General features: G+C 43.8%; 1 protein-coding gene and 1 long non-coding RNA gene across 2 annotated transcripts; one reads left to right on the top strand and one right to left on the bottom strand.

Moving 5' to 3' along the window:
• Positions 1 to 577: 577 nt before the first annotated feature.
• Positions 578 to 6369, top strand: LOC117853069 (heat shock 70 kDa protein 16). The gene is made up of 9 exons (XM_034735434.2): positions 578 to 1880; positions 1975 to 2187; positions 3232 to 3324; positions 3413 to 3484; positions 3970 to 4170; positions 4242 to 4388; positions 5091 to 5219; positions 5576 to 5706; positions 5816 to 6369. The coding sequence occupies exons 1-9, from the start codon at positions 699 to 701 to the stop codon at positions 5907 to 5909; spliced, it is 2262 nt and encodes a 753-aa protein (XP_034591325.1). The 5' UTR covers positions 578 to 698; the 3' UTR covers positions 5910 to 6369.
• A 9889-nt stretch (positions 6370 to 16258) lies between these two features.
• On the bottom strand, positions 16259 to 17362 carry LOC117853726 (uncharacterized). Its single transcript, XR_011897956.1, has 2 exons — positions 16758 to 17362; positions 16259 to 16646 (listed from the first exon to the last, which is right to left on the bottom strand). It is a non-coding gene; the product is annotated as an uncharacterized lncRNA (long non-coding RNA).
• Positions 17363 to 18487: the final 1125 nt, after the last annotated feature.

Here is an 18487-nt window from a genome sequence, read left to right as displayed (position 1 = left end):
TTTTTATTTTGTTTTATTTTTGCTAGACCTCGGGCTACCTAAGTTCCATGCTATGTGGACAAAATTCGGCCTTTCCATCCATGAAAGTTGAACATTCAATTCCAGGCGTGAATTTTCACCTTTGAATTTAAAAACTTTTAAAATTGATTTTTTATATTATTCATCTGATTCTAGACGAGTTAACTTTATTCTTACTAAAACTTTTTCATACGTGTCAATACGTTAACCAAAAAGGTTCTCCCCACTTTGCCAAGATCATAAAACAACTTCACCGTATAAGATCCCAAACACATTACAGCATCGGGTAATGATTTTACAGTCACAATTGAAATGAGAAGACGGTACGGCAAACAAGTTTACAAGATTAGCTAATGAAAAATACTGACTGCTTACAGTGAAAGAGTGTGGTTGATGATGATTAGCAGCTCGAAATTAGGAGGGCAAGAAAGAAAGAGACCGTAACCTTTTGCAGCGCCACGTCCCCACAGGCAAAAGGCAGCGGCCCCACCTGTCGGCGACAGCCAAGTAACCCCGCCCGCCCCTCCACCTCCTCTCCCACCGCGGCGTGCGCGGACCGTACCCTCCGGCGCACCGCTCCTCCATCTCCATCTTTCCATCGCATCGCGCCCCCCAAATCCGACCGCCCCGCCCCCATTCCCACCGATCGAATCCCCGGATCGGCGGACCCGGCGGCGGCGATGAGCGTGGTCGGGTTCGACGTCGGCAACGACACCCTGGTGGCGGCGGCGGCGCGGCAGCGGGGCATCGACGTGCTCCTCAACGCCGAGTCCAAGCGCGAGTCCCCCGCCGCCGTCGCCTTCTCCCACAACGCGCGCCTCATCGGCTCCCACGCGGCCTCCGCCTCCGCCTCCCACGCCCCCTTCTCCAGCGTCAAGCGCCTCATCCTCGGCGCCACCGGCCGGGACCCGGCCTCCTCGATCCTCCGCGACATCCCGCGCCTCCCCTTCCCCGTCTCCTCCTCCGCCGCCGATGGCGGCGCGGTCGTCCACGCCGACCACATCGGCCGACACATCCCGCTCTCCCCGACCCACCTCCTCTCCATGCTGCTCGCCTACCTCAAGCAGCTCGCCGAGGCCGACCTCGGCGGCGCGCCCGTCGCCGACTGCGTGATCTCCGTGCCCTGTTACTTCACGCAGGCGCAGCGCCACGCCTACCTCGACGCCGCCGCCGTAGCGGGGCTCAGGCCGCTCCGCCTCATGCACGACCTCGCCGCCACCGCGCTAGGCTACGGCCTCTACCGCTCCGACCTCGGCAGCGCCGGGGGCCCCAGCCACGTCGCGTTCGTGGACGTCGGGCAATGCGACACGCAGGTTGCGGTGGTGGCCTTTGACGCGTCGGGGATGAGGGTGCTGTCGCACGGATTCGACGCTGACCTGGGGGGCAGGGACTTCGACGAGGTGCTGTTCGAGCATTTTGCAGAGGAGTTCAGGGACAGGTATAAGATTGATGTAGTGGGGAATGTGAAGGCCAGTATGAGGTTAAGGGCAGCGTGCGAGAAGGCGAAGAAGGTTCTGAGCGCGAATGCGGAGGCTGTGGTGAACATTGAGTGCTTGATGGAGGAGAAGGATGTCAGGGGGGTGATCAGGAGGGAGGAATTCGAGAAGCTATGTGCTAGACTGCTGGAGAGGATTGTGGAACCTTGCAAGAGGGCGGTGGCAGTTTCAGGGATTGGATTGGAGAGGCTACATTCTGTGGAACTTGTTGGGTCAGGTTCTCGGGTACCTTCCATTGCCAAGGTGCTTGCGGGATTCTTTAGAAGGGAAACTAGTCGTACTCTCAATGCTAGCGAATGTGTGGCTCGGGGGTGTGCGTTGCAGTGTGCAATGCTTAGTCCTACATTCCGGGTTCGGGAATATGAGGTATGATTGCACTTTATCTTGTAAGCTATATCTGGTATTTGAAGCAGGTGAGACTGTGTTGTATAGTGAGATTGCCACATTCATTGTATTTTAGGTGCAAGATGCTATCCCTGCTTCGATAGGATGTTGCACGAGTGAAGGCCCAATTTCAACATTGTCAAGTAATGCATTGTTCCGGAGAGGCCTTCCCTTTCCCAGTGTTAAGACCATTACTCTACAGAAGAACAGCAGTTTTAATTTGGACGCATATTATGTGGATGAGAATGAATTGCCTCCTGGTACCACAACAAGGATCGGTAGTTTTCAGGTATGCTGTTAGCTCATTGATTTATAAAAGATGATCATACTATAGTTTATTTGCTCCAATGTCTGTTCTGTTATATTCTTCCATGATCAATATTGTTTTATCTCTGTATCAACACTGTCGCGAGACAGGGATACTTCATTTCATCACCAATGTTTCCATATAAATGTTTATGAGATACCTCCTTTCTGCTGGCCAGCCATCTAATGGATGCTCTCTTATTATTTTATAGCTTATAGATCTTCTGCTGAGGGCTTGAGGGCCTTGTGGCCACTTAGTTTTGCTTGGTAGGTCAATAAATTAAACTTCTAGAGTGATCAAATAACTGTGAATATTAATGCATTTCTTGCCTCTTCACAAATGTATGTCTTCAAGTTAGTGTGCATATCACCAATTGTAATTTGAGCATTTTGTTATAAAAACACGACAATTGGAACTGTAGGGTTTCTAGAGAATGTGTTGTCTGGGAAGGTAATCTTGCCACTCCATTCTGTAAGAGCCAGTGTGTGTTAGCAGCAGGAGTGTTGTGATGTGCGACAAGAATGAGTGTGATAATGTATTCAATATAAGTGTTGTGGAAACTGGCCTGTTGCCAGATGGCTAGTGCTGCGGGTGTACGACCACTGACCAGCTCACCAGGGTACAGACTCTGTGTTGGTGTTCACTAATTGTAGGAGTACACACATGCATGTGCGTTCAGTGGGAAAGCGCGTATCCCTTGTGGGGCCTTTCGTGTTAAGTGTGTGTTTTCATACTTCAATGTGCTCTAAAAAAGAAGTGTTGTACTCTGTCAAAATCTCTTTCACTCTGAATTCTGGGTCTGGGTTTTCAGGCCATTTTTTGCTTATGCTAACTCCACATAATTCTTGACGTCTTCTTTAAAACTCATTTTCTTCTCTTTGTTAGTGTTAATCATGTATGTCGTATGACTGGCCACAACCCCCTAGTGGTTCATTCAATGATGTTGCACTGTCCTACTGTTTGAATTATCTAAATCTTGATTTGTTACAATATTATTTATAATTCATTTAAGTTGTGTTGTTGCAGATTGGCCCATTCCAAGCAGACACTGAAGCTTCTAAAGTCAAAGTAAAAATTCGTTTGAATCTACATGGTCTCATTTCAGTTGAATCAGCTGCTGTAAGTGTTAATTTTCTAAGTCATCGCCAGCTTTTATTTATAACTTGCAGTAGATATATGCAAGTCCTAACTTTTTAAACTTCCTCAGTTGATAGATGATTATGAAAGGAATGCAACTTCTGCTGACCATATGGAGGTGGATTCCAGTGGTGATGACACGGTAATGGATTATTTTATCACATACTGAGCATAGATCTATGCGTGTTCCTTTAAATTACAACAATATGTTATCCTGTAGACTCTACCATCAGCAGCTGGCTTTCTTGTAACGTTGCCTGCAATAATCAGTAAATGTGGTGTAGTAACCAGCAAGTATGTAACATTTTGCTTGCAGTTTCCCTACCAATTGGGTTTACTATGCCACTTTAACTATTTAAGATGATAAATGTGCAATAACCTTATTAAATCTGTGTTTGAAGAAGGTATCTTATGATTAGTTATGTTGGGAAACTGAAAGTATTATGAAAAGTTCTGCCCGCAATTTTCTCTTGGGGAAATCGTTGTGTGAGTGGGTTGGCTTGCCAACCCTATTGCAACACTCTCCCTTCTGCAGAAGAGGCCCCTCCACCTTTATCGAGGCTTGGGTCTGGATATGTTGCGATGATACATAACATAATTATAACTTTAACATGTCATTATATGCAGGGTCACAAGTCAAGAAATGAAAGGTCTATCCAACGGCAGGATCTGCCAATCGCTGAGTACATTTATGGTGCAATGAGCAAGCAGGAATTGCTGGAAGCTCAAGAGCAAGAGCAACAACTGGCTTATCAGGATAAACTTATGGAACGAACAAAAGACAGGAAGAATGCATTAGAATCTTATGTATACGACACCCGTAATAAGGTAGTGATCTGTAACCTTTCTAATTTTTTTTCCCATACCTAAAGTTTGTTGGCTTATAAGTTTTTTTCTAGCTTTCTGAGAGGTACCGGAGCTTTGCTACTGATTCAGAAAGGGAAGAAATATCAGTTAACCTACAACAGACTGAAGAATGGCTTTACGAAGAAGGTGATGATGAGACAGAAGCAGTTTACTGTAGCAAACTTGAGGAACTGAAAAAGGTAAAATGAAATTCTTGTTGATCTTTCTGTCTGGATGCATTGGGCCCATTTATATCTTTTGTATTTAAATATATTTTCTTGTTCTTTCCTATGTAGTCTTTTGTGGTTTTCTCAGTCACGTCCTGTTTTGAATGTCCCATCAACTGTGCATCTTTGTACAGTCTGTGTTGTTCTGTGACCTGTAATGGTATTTCCCATGCTATACATTGCTATAAGATGGTCTGATCTGCTTGCATCCATGAAGGTTATCACTATTTCTTGTGCAAAGGTTATTGTTGCATGGAATTATTCTATGTTTCTTTATGTATATCATGTTGTTAGTAGATTACAGAAAAAGAAAGGGCATACACTTGTGCTATTCTTGCAGTGATTCGTGCCCTAGAGAAATTGGCAGCTCAATTGTGAAATTTCATGCCCCCAAGTTTGCATGAAAGAAGAAGAGTAAGCAGTAGGTTTATACTATATTATATGGTAAAACGTTGAAGGCAGATAGGATCATTTCTTCCAGAAAAGTGATAAACCTTATTTGGTACTGCAGTTTTGTTTTTTTAGTAATCAGTAATCAAACATGTCCAGAACTAGTCTAAATAGCAATTCTATTCAATACCAAGTCCTGGTAGAGCAACTGCTTCTGAGCTTTAAACTTTTTTTCCTTGCGCCTCTCCATGGAACTTTTGCTTATGTCTATGTTTATATTTAAAGCTTGTAGATCCTATTGAAAATCGTTGTAAAGACGACGAAGTGAGAGCTGAAGCCATGAGGGAGCTTTTGAAGTGCATTGTTGATCACAGGACGGCTGCCAAGTCACTATCTACACTTGAAAGAGATGCTGTAAGTTGTTTATGATTCAGCTTTTATCTAGGTTAACATAACTATCTATGTGTGGTCTACTGTTCTATTCTAATTTCAGCAAAGTGATGATATGTAAGACAACATAGGATGATAACCTTATTTTGCATCAACCCTTCAATATGGTAGATGTACAGCGGAAACCATTTATGACCTCACAATATGTTGAATATATGGAATTCATTCTTCTTTGCTGAATTACAGCACCGAGCTTTTAAAACGCTCCTAGATTACTGAATAAAATATTCAGGGCTTGGTTCTTAACAACGATTCAGTTTAAATACTATTGTGCTGTGGCTAACTTGTGTTTCTAATGATGGCTTCTCTGTTACTATCAGGTTGACAACGAATGCAATAAAGCTGAGCAGTGGCTAAGAGAGGGGTTGCAACTTCAAGAAACCTTGCCCAAGAATGTGGACCCTGTACTTTGGTCATATCAAATCAAGAGAAAGGAGGAAGAGCTGGATATGTATGTGTCCTTCCTCCCTAAGGCCACTTAACAGTTGTCTGAGCTCTTTGGCAAAATTATTTATTTCATTTCAGATTGCCTAAGATGCTTTGCCTGATTCCATTTGTAGGTTCTGTCAAAACATATCAAGGCACAAGGCTTCTCCAGCAAGGACGGATGGCAGCAGGGGTTCAGATCACATGGCTACACCAGATAGAGATTAGATATTCATGAGGTTTCTTGACTGTACGACCACGATTGTCTTACAATTTGTAGCAATATGTGAATGAATGAGTTTCTGCTAACACCGTCATCTAATTGACCCTGTACCACACTGGGCCCACCGTCATCTTCTTGGTTCTTGAGGTCCAGGGTGCAGTTTTCACTTGAGAGCCTACTAATCACAATTATTGATACCTGTGAATTCTTTTCCTGTACTCGGAGCAAGGTTAGGTTGTTGTCTGCTTCAGTTTGTGATGAATGAACAGAAGCCAAAGAAAATTGTATGCAATAGGTCTCATAAGGACAGTGTTTTCTTTCCCCCGCTTAGCATGTTTATTGTTGTTGATCCAAGAAACTTTCCCTGCATAGTTTTTCTTTCTTTTTTTAAAGAGCTTGTACGGTGTACATTGATCATAGTTCCTTCATTTGAAATTTGAATTTTGTATGGGTGGTTCCTTTTCAGTGGTGGTGATCTTGTATTCTTGTATAGTGTACATTGATCATATTTCCTTTTACTATTAGGAGCTAGGATGGCTTGAACCTATGACAACTATGAGGTGATCTGTACCCACGACTTGTTGCAAAAGTTCCCGTAGAACTACTCTGATTCAGCACTCTCCTCTGCTCCAGTAGTTTCCATGGTAGGTCATCGATGATCACTCTGCTCTCATTCAACACTCCGCTCTTCTTCAGTACCCAACCTTATGCGCGTGGAGACAAGCGACTGCCAACTGATCCATTAGAACATCAGCTCCGTGACAATCCCCATCCATTGGATATCCTGCCACCTCCTATTCTCAACCAAAAGTATAAAATGAGAGCGTTCAAACTCGCCTTGTATATCAACTAAGCTTTTTTTTTTTGTGTAAAATGTGATCATTCAAACCATGATGGCTGCCTTTAATCTCCTTAGCTTTTGCGGCAGCAATTCTGAGTTCATCACTCCACCACTTGCCCACATCAAGCCCTGCGGCCGGAACAGTAACCATATCCACTCACCCATTTTCTCCCAAACCTCGTTTTGCTTATGGACGTTGTAGGCACAAGTGTACAGCCGGTTCCTGTTCTTCATCTGGATTTCCGCGGCATCATGTCTGCCCCACCTTCAAATATCCTGACACCTACCATGCCGAACCATTGACTATTGAGCATGGCGATGTGAGCTAAAGTTTCTCCAACTTTCTTTTGTGGTTGATGGATCATCGTGGTCTGAAACCAAATGTATTACTAGCAGTTTGCTGGTGACGAGTAGAAGAAGGCGGGTGTGAGGGAACATCAGAACTTGGATTCCGCGAATGTTATGCGAATGCTGGCATGCATCCTCTCCAAAGACTCTTCTTATAAAAGGGTGTGGGATTAAATGGCGGAAGAGAAGATAGCTAGAGCAGTAATGACTAATGAAAACGCTTCAAGCACCAACTCTTGAATGGTTGCAGATAATGCTAGGTGCTAGGAGTTAGTTAGTTCATAATATGCAGATCAAACATGAGCACAAGATAGCAGGACAGAGTAGCAAAGGTAAGATGGACAAGGGAGGACGTGCGCCACTACGCCAGTCGACATGCACAGACAACAACCTGCTGACAGGAAGATCACATGCATACTCTTAATTTTCCCCTTCGAACAAAACACGTTTGGGTCTTAAAATTTGTATCGTGAGATGCATATGCTGATATGCTGGCTCTTCGCTGCCGTTCATCATGATATATAGGACGCAAGGAGAACATCAGAAATGATAAACAGTAGAGGGTAATTAAGCAGTAGATGTCACACAGAGGACTGACTAAAGTAGGCATGTGACTAAAGATGTGATAGAATTAATCATTCGTATCTCATAACACAATTACGAATAACTGGTCAATATACAATATTTACACAGCCAAGCGAGAGAGCGTGGTCACTGAACAAAAGAGCAAATAAAAACACTATTGCAGTGCAGAGCACCAAATCACCTCTATGTTAAACACTATTGAGAATGGAAGTTACGACATAGCTGCAAGCTTAAGATGAACAAGGTTTGCATTCATCAGCTACACATGTTTAGATCTACTAGACAAGATCTGCAAGGTATGGTAATGAAAATGCGCAAGGAGCGAAACTGAAAGTGAAAAGACAACACGTGGTAATGATGTTCAAACATAGGTGTGCAGAGTGCTTTTACAAACCTTTGCATATCCCTTTCTCTATTTTTTTTTTGTAGTCCGTTTATCGTGTTATGAAACTACACACATAAGCAGCGGATGACTAGATGAGAGCCTCCCAGCTTCGATTCAATAGTCCTCTTGTAACCTCTATGAGGAAATGGGAGAAGATGAAACTTCAAACCGAGTTTCACCACTTAAAACGATGGGACTGATTGAATAGTTTGGTGTACATCCAGATTTTTAGCTCCCTAACTTTACTCTTAGTCTCGTTTTTCCTGCTCCTTGGCTTTCCACTGTTGTGCAAGGCTAGCCCAATAACAACTCATTCTTCCTCTTCTTCCCTATGCTTGATGGACGGAGGTTGCCAGCAGCGCCGTGCCCACCTCTTTCTGAATCGCCTGACCAGCCTGTGGCCTAGGGGTTGGAGCTCACGGAGGAGGCCTGACGTTCTCTCTGCTGGCGTTCTGTGGGGCGGCTGTCCTTCTTGACGTTACTGGAAGCTCTGCCCGTAGTTTTTTTTAATCATTTTTAATCTAAAATTTTAAAAACAGTCTAGGGCAAACTAAAATTCCAAGAAGTAGCCCTTTTGATCTCACCACGCCGTTTGGCGTGACTAAAACCGAGCCACGCCAAAGCATGTGGAGCGACCGGCGCTCCATGCTTTGGCGCGACTCAGTCGCGCCAGGCAGCGTAGCGCGACTCAGCCCATTACACAGCAGGCCCGCCGGCTCTTCCTTTCTTCCTCCTCATTTCCTCCCTTCCCCTCCCAGCCCTAACCCGAGCTCTCTCCCTCCCATGGCGCCGCCCCCACTCCTCCCCCTCTAGATCCACTCCATCTCTCACCCGATTCGAGGGGGAAACGAAGGGAAATTGCTCCGGAAAGGTAACTCCCCCACTCTAATCAATTAGTTTTTCTCGATTCTGTTGTTTTAGTTGGATTTGAGGTGGTTAGGTTTTGTGTATGATTTGAGTTGCATAGGTGGATTGAGTACGAATCGGCTATGATTAGGTGTGCTGTATCGTGCAAGTGGTCGATGTTAACCCCTTCCTATCATGTAATTTCTCTTGTATGGTAGGATTTCGAAGTGTTAATTGTGGGTAAATTATTTTTTGAAAATTTTTCAATAATGCTTCCAAGATATAGTTTTTGTATATATTTGGTAACGTAGAAGTCGTAAGGAAATAGATGAAGGTTCATGTAATCAATTTAATTTGGTGGTTGTGTATAGATGGATCGTTTAATTCATTTTTTCTCGGGTGGCACGGTTGATGATAATGGAGAGTTTGCAAGAATGAGGCAACAAGTAGCAAGATTTGATACTCCTCCAATATTTGATGATATAATAGGCCGAGTTAATTCTTTGTTCAAAGTTGAAAATGAGGAAGAGGATTTAAAAGATTCGTGGAAGGTTTGATGTTGGTGATAAAAGATCTTACTATATGATGATTGATTTTGAAGTGGTCCAACTCTCAGAGTCTAGGTTGCCTGATGGTCCAATTCTCTCTCCATCCCCTAGCTACAAATTACTAGCTGTGGATCAGTAGACAAGTGAGGAGGAAAAGAAGGTTGTTCATGCATGCGCATGATGCAAAGCAGGACACGCTAGGGACCAGGTTATCTGTATGAGGCATCTGGCTGATGCATGATGTCCTCGAAATTCAAGCGAGATTGGTACCATGAGGATTGAAAACACAATTCCCTACTTCAATACCCGGGTTCTCCTCCTCTCCCCATGTAAAGAAGTTATTGAAGAGTACTCAAGACACAGATAGAGCAAATGAATCCTTTTGATTTATGCAACATTTCACCGCAAGCATAGAACTTAGCTTGTCTGAAATCGACTAAAATCCGATGTCAACACGAAAGCCTCGAGTAGGGAGACTTCAAGCAAAGGAGGCGTTGGGCGGGGAGGTTTAGCGGACGCACGTGGATCTTTTGTGACTAATGATGAGGCTTGCTCTAGCGGCAGGTGGATCTTCGGCAGGGGAGATTGATGCCCAATAGAAGAGGGCAAGCGTGATCAGGGAGCCAAGGATAATGTGGCGGTGAGGCTGAATGGCTGATAGATGAGGTGGGAGAGGGTTTGGGGTGCTGGTGGTGTCTTGGGACCTTGGGTTTGAGCTCAGCCTAAAAACACATTGCGGGACACTACCACGCGCCACACCTCGGCGATCCTTGGTGCGATAGAAGCTAGGGTGTCCTCCACCTCTGACAGGCTCAAGTCCGCTAGCCAAGACATCAACAACCTTGGTGCCCCTGACAGGCTTGTGGGAGCAATGACAATGTGGTAGAGGTGGGCGGCGCTAGGCTTGGGGCGCGGTGTGGCTCAATGGCGCTCGGCTGCTCGGGTGGATGTAAGAGAGAGGAGGCACGGAAAAGCTAGGTGGGCCTGACGTACGCACAGTCAGTATGCCACGCAGTCAGTTTAATGCGAGCAACAATGATTTGAATCTCATGTGAGCCTATTTGCAAGTTTGGGGATCTAATAATGTGCATTTGGGAGTTTGGGAGCTGGATGGTTCTCCATGCCAATCTTGTGAATCGGCGGTGCACTTTACATTTAATATTACTGATGCATGTTCTATGTCTTAGCTATGTGAATTCAAAGATATCGAATGTAGCCTTTTTCTTATCTGGGAATAAAGTCTCTTACGTGTTATACCTACTAACATACAATCTTTAATTAGGCACCAGCGGATTGAACTACAGTTGTTCTCCTTGAAGCAAAGGAAAACGAAGTATCCCCTAATTGTCCATGACTGTAAAGGGAAAATAAACGACCTGGCGGATAAAGCTACGCCGCAATCCTAACGAACACTCGAACCCGCCCACCCTACAAATAGACCAACACAGCTATTGCCCCCGCCCCCGGTCTCTCTCTTTCGCTAGCTCCGCTCGGGTTTTAGCTGGCCGCTTCCATCCCCCAAAACTTCTCTTGGCTCTAGCCTGTCCGACCGTCCGTTTCATCGTCCACCCCGGCCGGTGAGTCCTCACGGCAGGTTCGTTCTCCAAGGTGTTCCTCGCGCCAAGCTAGGTAATTAGCTTCTTCCCGGATGAATCTGCCTCGGCGATCAGGACATGGATGTTGTTTCTCCGGTTCGATCGTTAGGTTCCTGGGTGTAGATCGGTAGATTTTGGCGTGGAATAATACTCGCTCTGCTAACTTAGTGTTCTTTGTATCGATCTAGTGCTCGCTTGATTTACTTCTTGTTAGATTCGGTGCAGTGCACACGTGTTTTTCCTTTTCTCCAGCTGCACGATGCTGGGGTTTGCGTCGTCCCTATGAGAACAGGTTTCACGACAAGTTCGTTAGGACTTCGATTATCAAGTACAGTATGTGTTAGGTTTTAGATCCGGTCATGGCACGGTCGAATTTATTTGGTCAGTATAAAAAGAGAGAGAGAAAAAATATGGCAAAGTTCAACCAGAAATTTTGACACGGGAGCTAGCAGATGGTTTCTATGTCTTGATCTATGCACTCGTGCAAGTCGTAGACAACTGAACTCTCTAATGATCTGATAGAGCACATCACAACGTGGACACGTTGCATGTACCGCATGCATGCTTTCTCTTTTTCGTTTTCTTGTTGGGAAAAAGGAAGCGACTGTAGGTTCCCTCGTGCAGTGAGGGAGAGCTCGGTCTTGAATTGGACTATGGTGTCTGTTCGGAAGCTAATGGTATTTTTGTGTCTCAAATGTCAAAAGCAGTTACACACCCCTTGAACAGGCCAAGGATGATGGGCATGCATCGACAGAACACGCAGGCAACGGGCCAAATATCCCACCGACGGCTTCTTTGTTCCCCCGCCTCAGCCAACAGCAATAGAAGAGTACGTGAAGGACGTAGGAAACTATTTTTTATTATCCCTGATTCTCGTATTCGAGTTGAGTTTTTTGTTGGCCAAGAAGTTCTGAGCTGAACTTGAAAAATATTACTAGTATCTACAGATGATTTCACTTGATCGGTGTATGAATTGTCACATGTTTTTTATACTTGATTGGTATGGGAAAACTATGGTCAGACCAAGTTGTAGTACTTGTTCTCTCCTCCATTCTGATTAATGAATGAACTCAATTATTTTCGAGGCAAATGCTAGCTATGTAAGAAAAATCAAAATGTCATTCGTTCGGACTGGTACTAACATAGCATCCAACTGCCTTTGAATTGCCATGTTTAATTTCACAAATCACAGTTGAGCATACTACAGTCAAAGGCGCACAACTCATTCTCAGACGAACGCATGCTACATTTGTGGGTGCTCAGCTTTGTGATCCTGCGCGGAGAACATGGCCACCGCTGCAGATTTCCGTGTCCTGATACTCCCGATGCGTCCCATGGCAGCAAACTAACAGAGAATATAATGACTTTATCACTGCGAGAAGAATGGACGGTCTCCAATATTTTTTTTTAGCGACTGTGCCTTATCATGTTTTTCATTAAGAGGAGAAACAAATTACAACCTAAGCTGAACCATACAGGGGATGATTCAGTGATCACACTATACTATTATACGTTACATGGTTGGCGACCTGACTAGAGCTCAGGATTTGGAGCAGTTCCGACAATGACCCGCTCGATACCAATCGTTGCCCTCGTCTAACAATCATGAGTGAAAAAAAATGAAAGTAAAAGGACCAATGGGTCAATGTGGAACATCCGATTTTTTTTAAAAAAAATTCATTGATATGTTCACCAATATTCTGAGTGATGTTTTTCATTTGCAACAAGCTAATTCATGTGCTTGGGAGAAATGCATAAATAAAATTTGTGGAATGTCCTCCGGCAAAAAATGATTAGTGCATGATGTGAATGAAGTGATATTTTTTTTTCAAAAAAAATTACGGTGTTTAATCTTGGTTTCAAAAGCATCTTACAGTGTTCCTTTTGAAGCCTCCACATGAAGCCACGTAGGAATCCTAAGTGGACACTCTGAAAAATGAGAGAAACCCTAGAAATTCTCTTAAAAAAGCAACTCATCTAGCCATCAATATGGTAATCATCATAGCCATTGTATTTATTATGTTTTATAAAAAAGTCACCCACCTATGCCAATGAAAATATCCTAAAATAACCCTATAAATTTATATCTAAATTACCCACCTCTACCATTATATAAAATAAACTAAATTAACCCCCTCATATTCATCTAAATTACTCACCTCTACCATTATACAAAACAAATTAAAGTAACCTCTAATCTTCATCTAAATTACCAACTTATGCCATTCTAATTTTTTTTTAAAATAACCTCTTAGATTTGCATCTAAAATTTCACACCACTAACATTATAAAAATAATTTAAAGTAACCACTTAAATTTGCATTTAAATTACCCACATATGCCATTATTAAAAATAACATGAGATAACGCTAAATTTGAATCCAAATCACATTCACTAAAAATAAACCCCCAAGGTACACTAATATATAATTCTAAATTATTTATTTCTTATATTCTTTGTATAGAAAATAATAATGAAGAATATACGCATGTTGTGTGTCACAAATTACCCACATATACTATTATTAAAACTAATATGAGGTAACCCTAAATTTGAATCTGAATCACCTTCACTAAAAATATACCTCCAAGGTACACAAATATAATATTTTAAATTATCTATTTCTTATATTATTGGTATAGAAAATAATCATTAAGGATATAACATGATGTGTGTTTGTATCGAGGAAGTGATGGGAATATAGATTTCAATGTAAAATATAGCTCAAACTTAGAGTCGATTAAATAAATTCAAGCGCATATCTAAGATGCAAAGTGAAAAAATAATATCAATGTGGATGAAAATTTTATAGAGTAATTGTTAACTAAAGTCACCATTTATTGTGTTAGAATGTTTAACAAATGAGAGAGAGCTAAAAAAAATTGGTTGTTAGTTGTGTACTCACAGTTTTTTCAATTGGAGAATCCGCATTAATTCTCACAAGATGCGCTAGGAACAAAAATAAATCCTAGAAATTATTAAAAAAAATCATATATATCCAGGCATCTATCATGTAGAGTCTTATGATTATTATAATCATAAACATTGGTCTACTATGTTTTCTAAAAAATTACACACCATTACCTGTATCTAAATTACTAACTCTGCCATTATAAAAAAATAATGAAAAGTAACGTCCATAATCTTCATATAAATTACCCACACATGTCCTTATAAAAAATTAACTCAAAATATCCTTCTAAATTTGTATTTAAATTACCTAGGTATGTCTTGCATGTTCATTATACATAAATATCTAAATACCTATTTATGTCATTATTAATATAACAATAATATGCTAAGGTATATATGCATGAAGGGTGTTATCATGTAGACCATTTATACATGTATGAGCGGAAGCGATAGAAAATACTGATTTTCATGTTGAACACTATATATGGAGGTACGGTGAAAAGTGAAAAAATATGAATGTGAATGAAAAAATGTATAGAGTAACTACTAATTAAAAGTCAATCACAAGTGGACAAAGATAAGTACATATTGTGTAGAATATAAAATAAATGAGAGATGTAGGTAAACAATTTTAATTAGTAGCTAGGAGTCTAATTTTGAAATAACTTTCTAATACAACACCTCTTAAAATTATTAGCCCTAGCACCGCACGGGTTGATAGACTAGTAACTTAAATTGTGGTACCAGTGAAAAAAAAGTGAGAACATTTTACAAAACTAGTGTGTTCCATGGTCCATTATTCATGATGTTGAGGACATCGACACAGTCAAAGTAGACTAGTACTACTCCGCGTTACTATTTTACCTGACAAAAGGAGTTAAAACTCCTTACCTCACTTCCGCTATCCTAACACGGAATGGGACTACGGCCCGGTACACAGGTCCAAAATCGACGGTTCCAATGATGCAGCGACTTTGGATGTCCTGGTGACTCCCTTGCCCAGCTAACAGTTTGATGGGCATGCTAACCAAAGGAAAGAGGAAACTGAATCCTTAACACGGTGACTGATAGATCATCTATGCATTCTCTGAATTAAATATGTTGTATATATAGCTTTGCTTATGACCATGGGAAGAGGAGTGACCGATTCATGTGGATCAATCAAGTTCTGCAGTACGATTGGTGTCATGAGGTATAAGGAGATAGTTGAGGAACTAAACGAGCGAGTAAAGGCACAACTATGCATGATCCACTGAACAACACTTAACCACAGCATGGAGACTTAGCAATAATGGAAAGCTTATAATTTCACTGCATACTTGAAGTAATGTTTGAACTGGAACAGAAAGGGGATGCAACAAAACGGCCGCGCCATGGCAAGGCTTGCACTCAATTGGCTGTTTTGATCCGGGTAAGAAGAAAAACTCAGTGCCTGAGTCACACTCACACATGAAGTATTGCAAGAGTCGTGTCATGAGAGTGAACATGGATCAGCTGTAAGCCTCCAACTCCAAGCGATCATTGCAATTGCTCCTTGGATTGTCCTGGTGCCTCCCTTGCCTAACACTACGCATGATAATGTCTCTAACAAAACAAGATGTAATAAAATAGAAATAGGAACCTAATCCTCATGTCATCAGCGACTGATCGATACAGCAACAGAGATCAAGATCCATGAACAGCAGCTTTTCTTGTGGTCGTGAAAATGAGGATGGAGCTAGGAGGGCTCGGCTTCTCTCGAGAGCACTACTTCTATAGCTAGGCCCTTTGTTGATGCAGTTTCAAAGGAATACAAGCGTTCTATTCAAAACACAAAGGCTCTCTTCAAGAAGGAAATGCTCTTAGTTGCCCTAAGAGCACAACTCACGCGTGCTCTAATTATTGATCAATGGATAGAAATTGTTATGTAAAAGCAATGATCTTTTTTGTTTCCTTCTTTGTTTCTTACACTTTGTGCAAACTTTGTATCTCATTTGCTTATTTATAATATAAAACCAGTAGGGGGCAGCCCCTCCTGTTCCATAAAAAAGACATATGGAGGTGAAGAGGAGGAATATAATATATAATCGATCGAGAAGGCATGGACGACAGGACAGGACGGTGAAAGGCTGGGACCCTTAGCCTGTGTAGACGTGCAAATTGGTGACTTAGGGTTAGGTCTATCCACGGGGGAGGCTCCCTTGTTCCGGCATGGCCGATATGCTTCCACATGTTAAGAACTGCCCTTGCGCCCTGGGATATCCCGGTGCCTCCCTTGCCCACAACCAACGACTTGATAACAAATGCACGTGGTAACAAAAGCACGGAGGAATAAATCTCCACCTGGAGCGATGATAATATCATCACCCGAATCTGCACAGGGTTTGCTTGTGATCATAGGATGGGAGGAGGAGGGAGAAGATGACTGTAAAATCGAGATGACGACCTTGCTTGTTGAGGATTGAGCTTTAAAGAAATTAATCAGAGCTACAACTCAACGATCCATCGCCTCTCTTATGTTACCATGGTAGTCAATGGGCTGGAGCATAGCAGCCATGCCAGAACAACCCTTCAGTCTTGAGCCAGGACGTAGTCTCTGCCTCCACACCACGGCCGCTCTTGCGCCTTGGGATATCCCGATACCTCCCTTGGCCAACCAACGACTTGAGAAATGTGCCTGGTAACAGAAGCGCAGAGGAATCTGCAGGTTTGATTGTGATCATTTTTTTTAGGGCCGGTTTGATTGTGATCATGGGATGGGAGGAAGGGAGAAACAAGATATGCACAGCACGAGAGGTAGTGAACAGTATACCTGTAAAAGAAAGAGTAAATTTCCTGAATGCCATCGAAATTTATATGGATCCCTGAATGCCATCGAAATTCTCTTCACTGCTACTAGATAAAATTTCACATCCCTTGGTTCAATAGCTGTTAAATCTCTCCCACTGACTCGTAGGGTCACTGCCGTTTGATTTGAGTACCAAACTTGCCCCTCCTCCGATGACAGAACGGGCCCACATCTCATCTCTGCAGCAGCCTGAGTCCCTCCAAAATCCTCCCAAATCGAACTGCTGGAACTGGAGTCTGCGGCACCTCGACGAGTGCGCGGGGGTTGAGGACGGAGGACGAGCACGCGGACGGAGCGGCCGGGACCAGCACGCGCGCATGGATGACGGGGCCCGCTACCCGCGGGGAGGACGTGACGGAGAAGACGAAGCCGGCGAACTCCGGCCGCCGGCCCACCACGATCCACTGCTTGGTCTTGACGTCGAACACCCTTCCCGTCGAGGGCGCCCGTGACCACCACCTTCTCGCCGCCGCCGACGTAGACGGCGCACGCCGTGTCGGCCTTGAGCCCCGGCGGGTACGGCCCGACCTCGCGCCACCCGCGGCGGGTGCCCATCCACTCCATCATGGCGTTCCCCTCGATGCTGTTGAAATAATGGGCCTAGCCCATTAGTAATTTCAGAATTTCAATTAAATCTCAAAGGTCCATGTGGGCAAGAGGTGGAGTGCAAATCTTTAGTCCCACATTGCTAGTGGAGGGGAGGGATGACCAACTTAAATATGGAAGTTGTCTCCACTCCTCCAAGCTATGTGTGTGGGAGGGAAGAAAAGCTCCACACGCGTGCGCGAGGCGAGGCGAGGGGGGCGGCTTCCTTTTGCCGTTTTATTTTTTGGTTACTTGGTCATTAAGTCAGCGAGATATATGGAATCCTAACCGGTTTAGATCACGATCGCGACGTGATAATCGTGGGCTCTCCTATATATGCGACCTATCGGCCTCTACCAGAAACAGATCTATTCGAGCTAGGGTTTTTGCCTCCTCTCGCTGCTGCGCCACCACCGTAGTCTACTCCATCCCGATTGTCGGCGTGCACCGGCGATTGGGAGAGCAGGTCTCCGGAACCGTCGTCTTCAGCGATCCTGCACCGGGAGAGGGCGAATAAGGTTTTTGGGAAGCGCTTTGCGCGACTGCTCGATCGCTTCCTCCACTTCGTCAAGTTCTTCGTCGACTCCTTCACCACGGCTCGTCTACCTCTTCGTTGCTCGGGCCTCACTCGTCGTCGCGAACAACGTCAGGCCGCTGATCGTCGTCGCCTGCTATATCCGGTAGTCGTCCAGGAGCCGGTTTTTATCAAGAAAGAAACGTACGTTCTCTTAACTCACATTATGTCTTCCATACTAGCTATTATGATCTGTTGCAGTCTGATAGCACTGGATAGTATGGTAGAATGTCTGATTCTATTTGCAATGATAGACTTGTCTAGATCTTGCGTAGACATGTCTAGTTTAATCTGCTGCTTGTTCATCATATTCATGATTTATTTCTGGATTAAGTTAAAACTAAAAGTGCTTATATATCCAACATATGCACCACACGCGGCCCCGGAACACGACGTGCGCGGCCGACGGCGGCGCCCGGACGCGCTCCAGCCTCCTCCAGGAGTGCGCGGCGGGGTTGAACCACTCGGCATCGCGCGCGGCGGAGGCGAGGGCCGGCGCGGGTGGAGCCAAGCTCCAGCTCCGGAGGCGTGGGCG

This window comes from Setaria viridis, chromosome 4, assembly GCF_005286985.2.
Source record: "Setaria viridis chromosome 4, Setaria_viridis_v4.0, whole genome shotgun sequence".
Taxonomy (NCBI): Eukaryota; Viridiplantae; Streptophyta; class Magnoliopsida; order Poales; family Poaceae; genus Setaria; species Setaria viridis.
The sequence above is the reverse complement of the archived record's forward strand: the minus strand, read 5'-3'. Positions and strand labels throughout refer to the sequence as shown.